General features: G+C 62.5%; 1 protein-coding gene across 4 annotated transcripts in view; it reads left to right on the forward strand.

The window, feature by feature from the left end:
* The window catches only part of SAMD11 (sterile alpha motif domain containing 11), an 81,640-nt gene that overhangs the window by 61,199 nt on the left and 5,698 nt on the right, over positions 1 to 14,743 (forward strand). For all 4 annotated transcript variants that reach the window (XM_038159853.1, XM_038159854.1, XM_038159855.1 and 1 more), the window contains 4 exons: positions 4,241 to 4,391; positions 10,944 to 11,059; positions 11,345 to 11,423; positions 11,579 to 12,285. In XM_038159853.1, the coding sequence (XP_038015781.1) occupies positions 4,241 to 4,391; positions 10,944 to 11,059; positions 11,345 to 11,423; positions 11,579 to 12,285 (1,053 nt within the window). The remainder of the gene's footprint in view (positions 1 to 4,240; positions 4,392 to 10,943; positions 11,060 to 11,344; positions 11,424 to 11,578; positions 12,286 to 14,743) is intronic.

The following is a 14,743-nucleotide window of genomic DNA, read 5'->3' on the forward strand; positions in this document are numbered from 1 at the left end:
AGTGAGAGATTTGGGCTGTGGTGTGGAGCAAAGGGGGCGAGATGTTGGCAGTGCCAGCCACCCCTGGCATTTTGGGATGGGAATGGTGAGATGGTGTTGCTGCCTTCTGCTGGGGCTGGAGCGGTGTCTGGAGGTCCTGCAGCCCCGGGATGAGTCCCACAGGGGCTGAGGGGCTGCTGGAAGTTTTTCCCAGGGTTTGGAGGGAGCTGGCTGCATCCAGCACGTCCTGGGCTGGGCCTAAAGGGGGCACCAGGAGGATGTAGGATCACGAGCATCCCTGCACAGGTAGAGCATCCCTGCACAGGTGGAGAGCATCCCTCCTCAGGTAGAGCATCCCTGCACAGGTGGAGAGCATCCCTGCACAGGTGGAGAGCATCCCTGCACAGGTAGAGAGCATCCCTGCACAGGTAGAGCATCCCTGCACAGGTGGAGAGCATCCCTGCACAGGTAGAGAGCATCCCTGCACAGGTAGAGAGCATCCCTGCACAGGTAGAGCATCCCTGCACAGGTGGGGAGCATCCCTCCACGGGTAGAGCATCCCTGCACAGGTAGAGCATCCCTCCACGGGTAGAGCATCCCTGCACAGGTAGAGCATCCCTGCACGGGTAGAGCATCCCTGCACAGGTAGAGCATCCCTCCTCAGGTAGAGCATCCCTGCACAGGTAGAGCATCCCTGCACGGGTAGAGCATCCCTGCCCAGGTGCGTGCTCCTCACCTGCCCTCGGGTGAGCAGAGCCTGCTGGCGCTGGCCCCAGCAAAGCCCTGCCCTGTCCCCGGTCCTCTCCCACGGGGGAGGGAGATAACTCGGCTGCACCAGGCAGAGCCAGGGACGTGGCAGAGGTGATGCTGTCCAGAGGGCCGGAGCGTGCCTGAGGGCAGAGCCGTGCCAGGATGTGCCCTGTGCTGCTCCCTGCCCGAGCTGCGCGGGGCTGGCACGTCCCTGCCTGCCTCGGGAGCAGCGGCAGCCCCAGCAGAGCATCCCTGGAGCTGCAGGAGCATCTCTGCTCCGGAGTGTGAATCCCCAGGGCTCCTTGTTAGGTTAATGAAGAGGCTGTCTTCTTTTCCACTCTGTTTGATTTGATTGGCTTCTCTGGGGGCAGGAGGGGATTGCTGTGGAGGAAGGATTTGCTTATCAGCAAAGGCCGGGCACACACACAAACCTGCCCCTGCCCCAGCTGGGGCTGGCGCTGGGCTGTGCCCGGCACTGCAGAGCCCCTGCAAGCTCAGCTCTGGTGGCTGAGGGGCAGAGCCGTGTGCCACGGGGCCGGGATGGCACGTGGACACGTGGGAACGCACACAGAGGGAGGGACAGGGTGTGACAAAAGGGTGGCACTGGATATTCAGCCGTGCCTGCAGCCCGGCAGAGCTTGGGCACAGCACAGGGCATGGGGTGTGACCAGGGCTGGGACACACACTGGCCCCGGGTGGCTGCTGGCCACAGGGACGTGTCCACCCCACAGGGACGTGTCCACCCCACCAGTGTGTGCTGGGGGACAGCTGGATCACCCCCGGCCCCCGGAATAACGAGAGCAGCTCATTACCTTGAGAGCCTGACGTGTTTTTATGGTGATGATTAAATTCCCCCATCAGCATTTCTTGGGGGGGTCACGCTGGGGTTTGGGGGTGGCCAGGGGGGGACAAGGAGCCTGCACAGGCAGACTCGCTCGGGGAACACTGACAAGACAAAACTCGGTGTATTTTTGGATTGTCTCCACGCCACAGGGCTCCGCTTGGGCTATAAATTATTAGTGCCAGTACAAAGCGCAGTTTATCTGCGGGCTCACATGGAGGCACCAATAACATTAATAATTTAAAAAATGTTAATAATTTAGAAATCTTTTTTTTTTAATTGCTTTTCAGCCCCCCCACTCCCCTCCTCCTCCGCCCCCGTTCTCCCAGTGGCATTCATCCCACATTCTGAATTCAGTCTGTCTCCGTGCCTGGAACCTCCATCCGCCAGCGTCCCGCTGTCAATCACTCTGATTTCCCAACTGTCAGAGTGCGGGATTGTAAATAACAGATCCTCGGGGGGGCCCGGGCAGCAGGGGAGGGGGGAAGGAGAGAGCAGAGGGGGTGTGAGCGGGGGGTTGTTGCGGTCATTCGGGATCAATGCGGCTCCTGGAGCTGGCTGCACGCCAGCCTTCTAAATTACAGCCGCCGTGGCAATCAGGAGTGACCTGGGTTTTTCAGATAATTAATTTATAAACATTGCAAGGTTGCACGCTCTCCCTGGCTGGGCGAATTCTCTGGGTTTTTTCTGTGATCTGATGGTGCCTGGCCGTTCCTCGCGTACTCGTGCGGTTCAGAATTGTCGCTCCAGCGTTTGTCCCCTCGGCTGGGGGCAGGAACGTGGCCAGAAATTCGGGCGCCGCTGTCCCCCTTCCTGCCAGCGGGAACAGCAGCTGGGGGAGCGTTCTCAGCCCAGCCCTGAGCATCACCACAGTGTTTGATGCTGTGATTGATGGAGCTCGGGCTGGGCTGGGCACAGCTTGGTGCCAGGAGGGGTGGCTGGGATCTGCAGAACTGGGGGAGAAGAGCCTGGTGGGAAGGGAGACAGGGAGGTGGGAAGCGTGGCATTAGCGGGGTCGTGAGATGCTCCTGCGGCTTTACACCCCGGCATGTGCTGCTGGGTGTGAGGGCTTTGCAGGGTCAGTGTTGGAGCTGGTCCTGCCCAGGGTGTGCTCGGGGAGGTAAATCTGCCTCTGCTCCTCTCCCCAGCTGTGCTGTGGTTTCCTGTGGCAGGGTGATGGTGTGAGGGAGGTTTCCTGTGCGCCACGTGAAGGGCAGCAGAGGCTCTGGGGTGGCATGTGAGCCGTGTGCCATGTCACTTGGTGTCCCCCGAGGCCAGGGCAGGGCGCACGGGCTGTGCCTGCATCAGCTGCCCCTCCCTGGGGCTCCTCCGCGTGGGCTTGTGTGGCTCTGGCCTTGCCAGGGACCGTGTGGGCTGCACTGACCCCTGAAGGGGCTGTGCAGATGACACTGGCAGGGTGACACTGGCAGGGTGTCACGGGTGTCACAGGCAGGGTGACACGGGTGACACAAGGCAGGGTGACACAGGCAGGGTGTCACAGGCAGGATGACATGGGTGTCACAGGCAGGGTGTCACTGGCAGGGTGTCACAGGCGACGCAGGCAGGGTGTCACAGGCAGGGTGACACGGGTGTCACAGGCAGGGTGTCACTGGCAGGGTGACACGGGTGTCACAGGCAGGGTGACACGGGTGACAGGTTCTGCCATGGTGCCAGAGCAGTGCAGGCTGATCGAGGGCTGTTTCCTTCCCACCCGCAGCTGTCTCCAGGCAGTGCTGTGCTCGGGCTGGGAGGGGGGGTCCCCTTGTACCCCATCCGCAGCTGCTCCGGGGCCCGGCCCTTCCCTGCGCAGGGCAGGTTCAGCCCTGCAGAGCCCCCCACGGGGGTCCCGGGCACAGAGAGCCCCGGCGGCCCCGCTGGGGACACGGCGGCAGCGGGGCAGGTGCCAGCGCGGCTCCGCTCGGGACCGACCGGGAGAGGGAGTCCGGGGAAAGCCTCCTTCTCCTGCTGCTCTCCTCGCTTCCATCCTTCCATCCTTCCCTCCCTTTTTTCCGCTCCTTCCCTGCCTCCCTCCCTCCGGCAGGAAGGCAATTAAGCAGCAAATCCACCCCCCTGCCGTAGTTGCACAATTTCCTCCGCTCCGAGCTCCCTGGGCGGCGGGGGCGGATCGCGCCCGGAGCCGCTCGGCCGGCGGAGAGCCGGGGCCGGGCCGGGGCCGAGCCGGGGCCGCCGCTCCCCGCCGGGCTCCGCCGCCGCCCCGGCGCCCGAGAGCCGCCCCGAGCCGCGGGCTGGCCCCGGGGACCGAGAGAGCGGAGCCGCCGTGGCCCGGGGGCTGCGGGCACGGCCGGGAGCGGCCCCGGGGCACAGCGGGTCTGTGTGTCCGTCTGTGTGTCCAGCGGGTCTGTGTGTCCGTCTGTGTGTCCGTGTGTGTGTCCAGCGGGTCTGTGTGTCCGTGTGTGTGTCTGTGTGTGTGTCTGTGTGTGTGTCCGTGTGTCCAGCGGGTGTGTCCGTGTGTCCAGCGGGTCCCTGTGTCCTTGTGTGTGTCCGTGTGTCCGAGCGGCCCCGGGGCACAGCGGGTCTGTGTGTCCCGTCTGTGTGTCCGTGTGTCCAGCGGGGCCGGGGCTGGGGGAGCGGGCTCGGGGCCGGCCAGCAGCAGCAGCAGCAGCTGCAGCATCTCCTCACCGCTCCCCTGGTGTCCCCTGCTGTCCCCAGATCTGCTCCGGGCGCGGCAGGAGGTGGCGGCGGCGGCGGCGGCGCGGACCCCGGGCGCGATGGAAGCGCACATCCCCTCGGCCAGCAACTCGTCCAGCCAGCGCAGGAAGCAGGGCCTGCCCCAGCACAGGGACAGCCACTTCCCCGACAGGTACCGGGCACGGCCCCGCGGCCGGGGGGGCTGGCGCGGCGGGGGTGGGAACGGGGAGCGGCTGGGATGGGCAGTTTGGGACTCGCCGTCCCTGGAGGGGTTCAGAAAGCGTGTGGATGTGGCACCGGGGACGCGGTTTGGTGGTGACCTCGGTGGTGTCGGGTGATGGCTGCACTCGTGGTTTTGGAGGGCTTTCCCAGCCTTTGGGGTTGTGTAATCTGAGCTGGGCAGAGCTGGTTGGCCCGGGCAAGGTGTGCCTGTCTTACCTGGGGCTTGTGCAGGTGCTGGGGGTGCTCCTGCCCCACTCTGGGGTGTCTGTATGGCAAGGGAGGAACCTGTGCCTGTGCGCATCTGCATCCACATCCAGGGGAGCGAGTGCCAGGCTGGAATGATCCCAAACCTGTGCTGGAGGTGCCACTCTCACCTGTCTGTGGGCACGGAGCAAGCTGAGGTGGTGAAGTTTGCATTTCCTAGCATCCCCAGATAATGAGAGAGGAGAAATGCTCTGAGGTGGAACAGAAAGAGAAGAAGTTTTCTTTGTTAAGGAAAAGAGCCTCAGCTTGCCTCTCCCACTGCTGGGAGTGCTGGAAAGCTGATATCCCCCCACCCCCAGGAAATTCTAGCTCATTTATCTTGCTCTGTGCCACGAGCCATTCCCTCTGCAATCAAGAACTTCAGAGGGAAATTAAATTAAAGCTGCGTGCGTTCCTGACAGGGATGGAGGGACAGGAGGGGCCGTGGGGATGCAAAGGCTTTGGATGCCGTGGGATGAGCAGTGAAAGGCTCTGGTATTTTCAGTTTTCTCGGCTTTTGTGTCGGGCTGGGGGCAGAGCAGGCTGCACTATCAGCTCTGCAGTGTGTGCATGGATGTGCTGAGTGCAGAGTTTCCCCCCTTTCAGAGCCTGGCGGATCCCGTCTGCTTTTCCTCCTCTCCCAGCAACACCTTTGCACTGTGGAGGGGCCGGGCGGCCCTGGAAGGCTCTCTCCCACAGCACAGTGTACTTTGGCTAACCCAGCCCATAAATCCCGGCTCCTGAGCAGACCTGGGAGGAATGCAGGGATGGAGGAGCCTCCTGCAGCCGCTCTCAGGAACGCTTCCCCAGCGCTGTGTGGGCTGGAGAGGAGCCAGGCCGGCCCCAGGGCTGCCTGCAAAGCATCCACGGAAGGGTGGAGGCTGCTCACGGGGAGCTGCTGCTCCAGGAGGGGAGGGCTGAGCGTGGGGAGGTCCAGATAAACCCGGGGGTGCCATTAATTAATTCATTATTGTGTCCTTGCTGGTCGGAAAGGGGTGGGAGGTTGGCTCTGTGGGGACGAGGCACACAAACACACGGATATGGATTTTCTTGGCCCAAGGTGCTGGTGGTGGCAGAGCGGTCCCTTCATCTCTTTGCTCCCTGGAGTCGGTGCAGCTGAGACGTCTTGCCAAAAGCAGACTCGAGGCACAGTCTGGAGAATTCATTTGGTTTCGTGGTTTTGGTTTCCTAGATCCTTTGGAGGTGGATTCAGCTGGGATGCTGGCGTGCCAGGCCTGGTGGTCTGTTTGGGAAGATGCTTGAGTTCAGTGTTATAAAAAGACTTGGAAGAGGAGAGGGTACAACTGAAAGGTGCCGCTGTACCCACTCCAGCCTGGAGCGCTTCCATCTCCACGCTGCTGCCTCTCCTGCAGAGCTGGCAGGTGGCTGTACCCTGCAGAGCTGCTGGGATGCTGCTCCTTGCCTGCTGCCTCCAGGATTTGTTGGCAGTGTTCTGCTGGGGTCCTTCAGCCTGGCCTGTTCCTCCCCAGGGTGCCCATCCCTGCTTCTCTCTGCCTGGAGCCTGGGGAAGATTTCCTCTGGAGGGAAAATCTCTCATGCCCTGCAGAGAAGGGGTTGGGGGAGCTGGGGCAGGGCTGGCTGAGCTGCTGGACTCTGCTCTCTGGGGCTGGAGGAGCTGAGGCAGGGCTGGCTGAGCTGCTGGACTCTCTGGGGTTGGGGGAGCTGGGGCAGGGCTGGCTGAGCTGCTGGACTCTCTGGGGCTGGAGGAGCTGAGGCAGGGCTGGCTGAGCTGCTGGACTCTCTGGGGCTGGAGGAGCTGAGGCAGGGCTGGCTGAGCTGCTGGACTCTCTGGGGTTGGAGGAGCTGGGGCAGGGCTGGCTGAGCTGCTGGACTCTCTGGGGTTGGAGGAGCTGAGGCAGGGCTGGCTGAGCTGCTGGACTCTCTGCTCACTCAGGTGAAGATCCTTGGCTGGGTTGGGTGCATCAGTTCTGTGCTGGGAGTTGTTGGCAGTTGGTTTTTGTGCCCGCACTGTGAGGTGTGGGGTCTGGGTCCCTCTCAGGGGAGAGGGCAGAGCCAGGCAGGTGCTGAGGCAGGTGTTGGTACAAGCAGTGTGGCTCTGTGCTGCCTGAGCAGGCAGGGGGAGCGGAGCTCATCCCCCAGGATCCGGGGGAGGCAGCAGGAATGCCAAGAGCACGGAACGCTGCCAGCCTGAGGTGCCAGCAGCACCCCCATCCCGGGGTCCTGGGAAGCCCAGCCCTTGGCAGGAGCCAGCTGGGGGTGGGAGCCTGGGAGAGGCACCCAGTGCCTCCCCTGCAGGAGCTGCCAGACACCGTGCACCAGCCAGAGGCTCCCTCTGAGCAGAGATGTGCCCAAAATACCCAGCCTGGCTTTTTGGATTCCCTTCCTGCCATCTGCTGTTGCTACGGTTTGTTCTTCCACCGCCTCATTCCTCTCCTCTGCTTTGGGGAGCTTTTCCCTGCTGGCTCCTTGGGCACATGTCCTGCCCTCTCTGGACACCCCTCCTGCCCTCTCTGGGCACCCCTCCTGCCCTCTCTGGGCACAGCTCTCTCCTGCTCTTCCCCACCCCAGCCCTGTGCCCCCCTCTCCTCTCTGGGGGCTCTGATGTTCTGATTTTTGCCCTGCCAGGATCCCTCCTCCCTGGTTCCCACCTGGCTGAGGGTGCTGCAGAGCAAAGGCCAAAGAGCTTGCCCTGGTTGGAGCAGTTTGGTTTCAGCAGCAGTTTGGATTTGGAGGGGGCAGCACAAACCAGCCCCTCTCCGTGGCCAGGCCAGTGCCAGCACATGTTCTTTTCCTGCCTGGAAATCCCAAGCAGCATTTTGAGCGAGGCCTTTGATTTTATTTATTCTCCCTTGCTGGCAGTGTCTGGGGATGGCAGAGCAGCCAGGAGCTCTGTGCCTCCTGCCTGTTACCTCGGGTTTAAAGTGTCTCTTCCTATCAAATGCAGAGCAGAAGAAAGCAGAGCTTTCATGCATTCTTTCCCCCCCCCTTCCCTCTTCTTCCATCCGTTCTAAATTTATTTCCATGCCTTGCCGGTTTCAATCTGCATTTCCTGACCCTCTCACATCTCCAGTCACAGCCTGTGCTCCCAGCCTTCCCCCAGAGCTTGGCTCGAGCCAGGGGGGAGCTCTGCTCCAGCCTGGGGAGGATATGATGGGGTTAAAGTGAAAGGCTTGGTTTTAACAGTATAATGTGTAACCCCATAATGACTTTAAATATTGATTATTTGAAGGCCATTAGTGCTTATTGTTAAAGAAAAGTCGATACTTTTTAAGCCTTGTGAACCATTTGTCTCCTGTTAAAGGACATATCAAATTTAGCAGCAAATCCCCTAATACCCTGCTCACAAGCCTCCAGCTGGCATTTTAGGGGGGGACAGGGAAAAGGGGGCAGGGGGAGGAATGTGCAGCGGCACACAATTGCTCTCTTCCAGGGAAGGACAAGGCTTATCAGATGTAATTGCCAGGGGCTAAATTCACCTCCTCAGAGCAGCACACTGCAGTTCTGCCTCTGAGCTGTGGAGGAAGAGGAGGAAGGAATTTGGTGGGGGATCCGAGGCTGGCAGGTACCTGGGAGAGGATGCAGGGATCCGGGTTTGCTGCACACCTGGCTGAAAGCGCAGCAGCCTCTGTTGAGGTCTCGGGGGCTTTGTACTCTGGGCTTGCCAGTTCTTCTCCCTCCCAGCTGGCTGGGAGGGCTGCCCAGCCCTGTGCCAGGGCACGACCTGGTGCTGCTGCCTCCCTCCTGTGCCAGCTCCCCGTGCCAAGGACGGGGCAGGTGGGCTGGCAGGGAGCAGGGCAGGCTCCAACAGGTTCCGAGCCCGTGGGTGGCTCTGTGGGGTGGCACAGAGGGTCTGTCCCTCGTGGCCACGCAGCTCAGGGGCTCCCCAGGGCTCTGGCTGGCCCCGGAAGGCAGGGGAGCTCCGAGGGAATGAGCTGCAGAGTCTGGAGCAGTTGCGAATTCCTCAGGGATCAAAGTCATGGCCCGTAGCTCAACGTGGAAGCATAAAAACAACCTGGGATGAGCCCTGGGCTGCCACCCAAGGGAGAACCTTTCCTTTTCCAGTGCCCAGCCCTGATCCCATCCCACCCTCGGCTTCCTGGGCACAGACTGGCATCAGTCCGGGAGCTCCTTTGTTTCTGAGCTCCCACGGGCAGCCTGGCCGTCCCGCAGCATCCCTCCCCGCACGTGGGAAGGAGAGCGCGGCCACGCGATGGTTAACAGCGGCTTGATTTCCTAAATTGCTCCTTATAAAACGACCAGCACGTCTGCCAGGCTCGTCTCGCCATGATTACAGCTAATTACGATCGAGCGGACACCTCGGAGCCCCCGTCACGCCGCTTTAATTGTCCCTTATTCATCCGCGGGGCCGGCCCGGGTGGCAGCAGCACTTGGCAGCCCGGCCACCGCGGCCCCGGCTAATTGCGAGGCCTCGGGGATTAGGGCAGGTGATTACACACTTCACGGTGTAATTACATAAGCATCGCTTGGCTGCTGCCCCGGCTCGGAGGCGAAGGTCGAGCGCGGCGTTACCTGAGATTAATTGGAGCTGCCAGCGGAGCGCGGCGCGGCGCACGGGCGGCATTAACATTTCAGCAGCCCCGATCGATCCGCGCCGCGCCTCCAGACACCGCCGGCTCCGCAATTAGGTTAGAGGAGAGCCAGGGCAGCGGGGAGGAGGGGAGCGGAGCCGGGAGAGGCCGCGGGGACGCGAGGCAGGCGGGCACGGGCAGCTGGGCACCGGGAAGGGAGGGATTCGGGAGGGGAAGCGCAGGCGGGTCAGTGTTGTGTGGTGGCTGCACAGAACGGGGTAAATGGGCTGGGGAGGGCTCTCCTCGCCCACGGCATGGCCAGGAGTCCTTGTTTGGCTTTCCACGAGCTGATCCATGCCCACGAGCTATCCATGCCCATGAGCTGATCCATACCCACGAGCTGATCCATTCCCATGATGAGATCCATGCCCATGAGCTGATCCATTTCCATTTCCATGAGCTGATCCATGCCCATGAGCTATCCATGCCCATGAGCTATCCATGCCCATGATCTGATCCATTTGCATTCCCATGGTCTGATCCATTCCCATGATCTGATCCATTCCCATGATCTGATCCATTTCCGTGATGAAATCTATTCCCATGATGAAATCCATTCCCATGAGCTGATCCATTCCCATGAGCTGATCCATTCCCATGATCTGATCCATGCCCACGAGCTGATCCATGGATGGCCAGGATGCTCCCGTTGTTATCCCCCCACCTACAGCACCTCTGCACGTGCTGTGTTTGTTGCAAAGTCACAGGCACCTTCTGCCTCCCTCTGCCTTGGCCTCCAGCCTCTCCTGGAGCAGATTTTTCCAGGGAGATACTGTAAAATGAAAATGAACAGCCCTGCACTTGGCTGTGCCTCTGGATGCCCTGCTGAAGGTAATAATGTTGTAAGTGGCCATCAAAAGGAATTAAGAGACGTGCAGCCGGAAAGCAGATCTGCTTGCAGGCTCCCAGGGCAGATTTGACTAATGGAAGAGACCTTGGCTCTTATTCCCTTCCTGCCTTTTTTTTTTCCCTGCCTTCCCTCCTGCTGCAAGTGCTCCCTGCCTCTTCTCCAGGACTGTCCCCTTCCCTTCCCTTCCCACCACCCAGTCCTGCCTCTCTGAGTTTCCCCAGCCCCTGGTATCTGCTCTACCCATTCTGCCTGGTTTCACCCCCCTTCTCCAGCAGGATTCCTTCCCCCTGATCCCGTTGCCCTTCCTGCTCACATCCCTCTCCTGTCAGTATTTTCCTCTGCCTCACCTCCAGCTTTCCTCTTCACGACTAAAGGTCATCCCTTGGCCCAGTTAGGACAGGTGTTTTTGGCAAGGCAAGCCAGTGACGCCTCCAGATCTTCCCAAACCTGCTCCCCAAGCACAGAATCCCTTCTCAGGTGTGAGGTAGGGGAGGCAGAAACCCAAATGTGATGAGGGAGGGGCAGGTGGAGCATCCTCAGCCCTCCCCTGTAAGCTGCCGTGGGCAGGGAGAATCCTTTGGACAGCCCGGCTGAAAGGCCACAGGGGCAAAGGTGGGAAACGTGTGGGACCTGTGGAGTCCTGGCTGCTTTCTTCCCCTTTTGGTTCTGCTCTTTTTGCTCTTCTCTCTCCATTTCAGAAGCTCTGCACAAGGGTGAAGAGGCAGAGAGAGCCTCTGGGGCAGGACGCAGCTCGTCTGCAGCCAGGATGTTCTTCCTGAGCCAGGGCCCTTGGGAGCCCCCAGGTTCTGAACACGGCTTTATTTTGTGATTCCTGCAGGGAGATCTCCCACCCACCACCTCTGCTGTCGCCCCAGAACGCTCCCCACATCGCCCTGGGGCCCCACCTGAGACCTCCCTTCCTCGGGGTGCCTTCAGCGCTGTGCCAGACGCCAGGTGAGCGCTCGGGTGACACTTGAAGGCAGCCAGTGACAATCTGCCCTGCAGCCAGGCAGCTCATGCACCTTTTCTGTGTCTCCCCACGGCTGCTGTGCCATCTTCCCCCTGGCTCTGCAGCGAGAGGAGCAGATTCCTTGGCTGTCCCAGCCGTGGCAGTGAGGGATGGCTGGGCTCTGGAATAAAAAGCAGCACTCAGGTGTCCTTTTTCCCTCTGGGGAGGTGGCCCTGAGGCAGCCAGGGGTCCGTGCTGACAGGAGTAACCCGCAGCGTTTCCCTGCCCAGGTTACGGCTTCCTCCAGCCGGCACAGGCGGAGATGTTTGCGCGGCAGCAGGAGATGCTACGGAAGCAGAACCTGGCCAGGTAGGAGTGGGAAGGGCTGGGTTTGTCCTGGTTTGGGGCGAGCCGGGCACGGCTGGCACGGCGGGGTCCCACACCAGCCCGTGCAGGTGTGGAGCTGCCACCTGGCTCCTGCGAGGCCGGGGGGGACCTCACCAGCACCCCCTCTCCCCGCGCAGGCTGGAGATGTCGGCCGAGCTCATCCGCCAGAAGGAGCTGGAGAACCTGCACCGGCAGCGGCTGCTGGCCGCGGACCCCCTGAGCCTGCACCCGGGGCTGCCCCCGGACCACCCGGCGCTGCGCAGCGTGCACGACGTCCCCGAGGGCCACGCGCTGCGCGACGAGCTGTCCCGGCGCAACGCCATGCTGGTGCTGCGGCACAACAACGCCCCGCTGCTGTCCCTCGCGGCCGGCGGCGGCCCCGGAGCCAACACGCCGCCCAAGGAGCAGCCGCGGCGGGCGCAAGGCGGGCGCAAGGCCTCGCAGGCCCGGGCCGAGCCGCAGGGCCCCGGCGAGGCGCGGGAGGCGCGCGCGGCGCGGGACGGGGCCCAGGACTGTAACGACGAGGAGATGAAGGACTCGGAGAGCGACGCCGAGGCCGGCGAGGACAAGGCCGAGGGGCTGAAGGCCGAGGGCGGCTCGGCGGCGGAGCTCAAGGAGGGCAAGGACGGCGCGGGCAAGGCGGGCGAGGGGGCCAAGGAGCCGGGCGAGGCGGGCGCGGGCCCCGGCGTGCCCTGCAGCTCCTCGAGCGCCGAGTCCCCCAGCCACCTGCTGGGGCCCGGCATGGGCAAGGCCGAGGTGAAATACCTGCCGCCGGCCTCCCTGCCCGCGCCCCAGCCGCTGCCCTTCGGCTTCCCCTACACCATGAGCCCCTACTTCCATGCAGGTGAGGCGCCGGGCGCCGTGGAGGTGTTGGCTGGGGCAGGGATGGGTTTGGCAGGGCTCTGCCCCCTGCTCGTGGTCGGGGTTGCTTCGTCAGGTTCTCTTGTCTCTAAAGGAAGAGTTTCTGCGTGGAAAGGGTGGTCAGGCGGTGGAAGGGCTGCCCGGGGAGGTGGTGGTGTCACCCATCCCTGGAGGTGTCCAAGGAAGGATGGATGTGGTGCTTCGAGCTGGGTGGGCATTGCTCAGAGGTGACACTTGATGGCCTCGGAGGGCTTTTCCAGCCTGGTTCCAGGTGCCTGTCCCAGGGCAGGGGCAGCTGGGCTCTTTGTGGTGCCTTTCCGTGTCGCAGGCCCTGGGAGAGCTGGGCTGGATGGGACGGGCAGGCAGGGAGGTCACTGCAGCTCTGCTCTCACTGCAGAGCAGGGGGTGCCACAAATGGGGTCTCGAACCCAGGGAGCCCAGCCAGGAACCCAAATCTGCCCCAGCTAATTACCTGGCTGAGCAATTAGCGGGAGGCAGGACGCGCGAGGAGGGAGCAGGGGGCTGCGCTGGGCTGTTCTCCACGCCAGGAGCTGCCTGTGAGCAGCCTGCCCATCCCTCATTAGAGCTGCCTCCCAGGCAGGAAGGAGGAAGCGATTTTTCAGCGACAGGCAGGTGGCCGGGATGATAAATATTCCTGCTGCCTCGGGCTGCCTCGCCTGCCTCGCAGGAGCCTTTTCCTCCCGGCCATTAGAGAGGGACGGGCTCAGCTCCGCGCTGCTCCTGGCTGGGGAGAGGCTCTGCGGGGAGCCCTGGGCTGGGGCTGCCTCCCCTCCCTCCCTCCCTCCCCAGCAGCGTGTGAGCTGCTGTAATAGCCCATTTATTATTATCACTTCGGATTTCTATCCCCAGCACATCTCGAGGCCCCGGCACAGCTCCGGGCTGGGTTTCCCTGCTCTCCTGCCCTGGGTGTGCAGCCTGTGCCAGGGCTGGAGGTCTCTTCCTGAGGGCTCTTTGGCTTCGGGCTGGTTTTTCCCAGCGTGGGGCTGCTCTCCCTGTGGGTTTGGGCCCCTCTGTGCTGCTCCAGAGCAAATCCTCCCTCCTGCAGAGCCTCGGGAGCAGAGGGAGGCGTGGAGGATGCAGCACCGGGGTGGAGGTGGGAGTGCAGCAGCTGAAATATTGAGGGTTGTATCGATCCGAGGGCTGCAGCCGTCCTGGGGCGAGTGAAAAATGTGTTCTGCGGCTCTGGGGGAACACAAAGCACCCCAGGGCAGGCAGGCAGGGCTGCACCCTCCTCTCCCCCGTGCCACACAATTCCTGTGCCCCCTTCTTGCACGGGGACTGCTCCCTCAGGAGGGGTGGGAGGTTGTGCCCTAGCCTGGAGACTGGAATTATAACACCCAGCCACGGCGGGAAGAGCTGGAGGGAGGAGAGGAGAGGGGAGAAGCATCCAGCTGAGTTTGAGGCAGTTGGAGGAGGAGGAGCTGCTCTGGCCCTGCTCTGTCCCTGCTCTGGTCCTCCTCTGGCCCTGCTCTGGCCCTGCCAGCTCCATTCCCAGAGCTGCCTTCGGGGCTGTGGCTCAATGACCTCATCTCCTCAAGGTTTCTGCAGCCTCCTCCTCCTCCTCCTCCTCCTCCTCCTCCTCCTCCTCCCACGGCCCTCTGCAGCCCCGTCCTTTGGAGAAGGTGAAGGATGGAGTGTGCAGGAGGCTAAAATCCTTCTATTGATTGCAGTCTGGAGAGCAATTAGCGCAGCCTTGTGCTGCTCCTGACCCCAGCCCTCACTGGGGGACACAGGGCTGCTCAGGGGATGGGGAAGGGAGCAGAGCTGATTGAACCCAGAGGTGGGCTGGCTGCCAGGGTGGCACCCGGGCTGTCCCTGTGGTGTCCCCGTGCTGCAGGGCCACTCTGCCACAGCTCTGGCAGGGCCAGCTTTGCTCTCCGTGGCCCCTGCAGCCCCTGGCTTCTGCTCCTGGAGCAGCTGGACCTCAGGAGGAGGCAGGGAGGGGGTTATAAATGGGCTGTGCCTGGCTGGCTGGGCTGGGGACACCTGTCCTGGCACGATGGATCCCTCCCAGCCCCTCCGGCCGGGCCCCAGCTGCTGGAAGGCTCCCTCATCCATTAGAGCCCCCTGCAGCATCATTCATCAGGCAGCCAGGCAGAGCAGGCCTGCCAGGGGTGGCTGCTGCCCTTGGGGGCTGCTGCGGAGCTGACAGGCCATTACTGGGATCCAAAGTGCAGCCCTGCAGCCCTTGGCACCCATTTGTTCTCATCGTGCTGGCTGCCAGAGCAGGGGGGGACAGCCACAGGCCGAGCGGGGGGCACAGGAGGGAGGGCAGGAGCCCCTCTGCGCCAGGGAGCTCAGAGCCGGGCAGTGCTGAGGGCAAGGGGCTGTGAGCAGCTCCAGAAACCCTTCCCAGGGTCTCTCCTGGGGTGGCAGCGGGGACAGCTGGACACTGCCCCTGACTGAAGGTACCCAGGGTG

This window comes from Motacilla alba, chromosome 21 (assembly GCF_015832195.1).
Source record: "Motacilla alba alba isolate MOTALB_02 chromosome 21, Motacilla_alba_V1.0_pri, whole genome shotgun sequence".
NCBI classification, from domain to species: domain Eukaryota; kingdom Metazoa; phylum Chordata; class Aves; order Passeriformes; family Motacillidae; genus Motacilla; species Motacilla alba.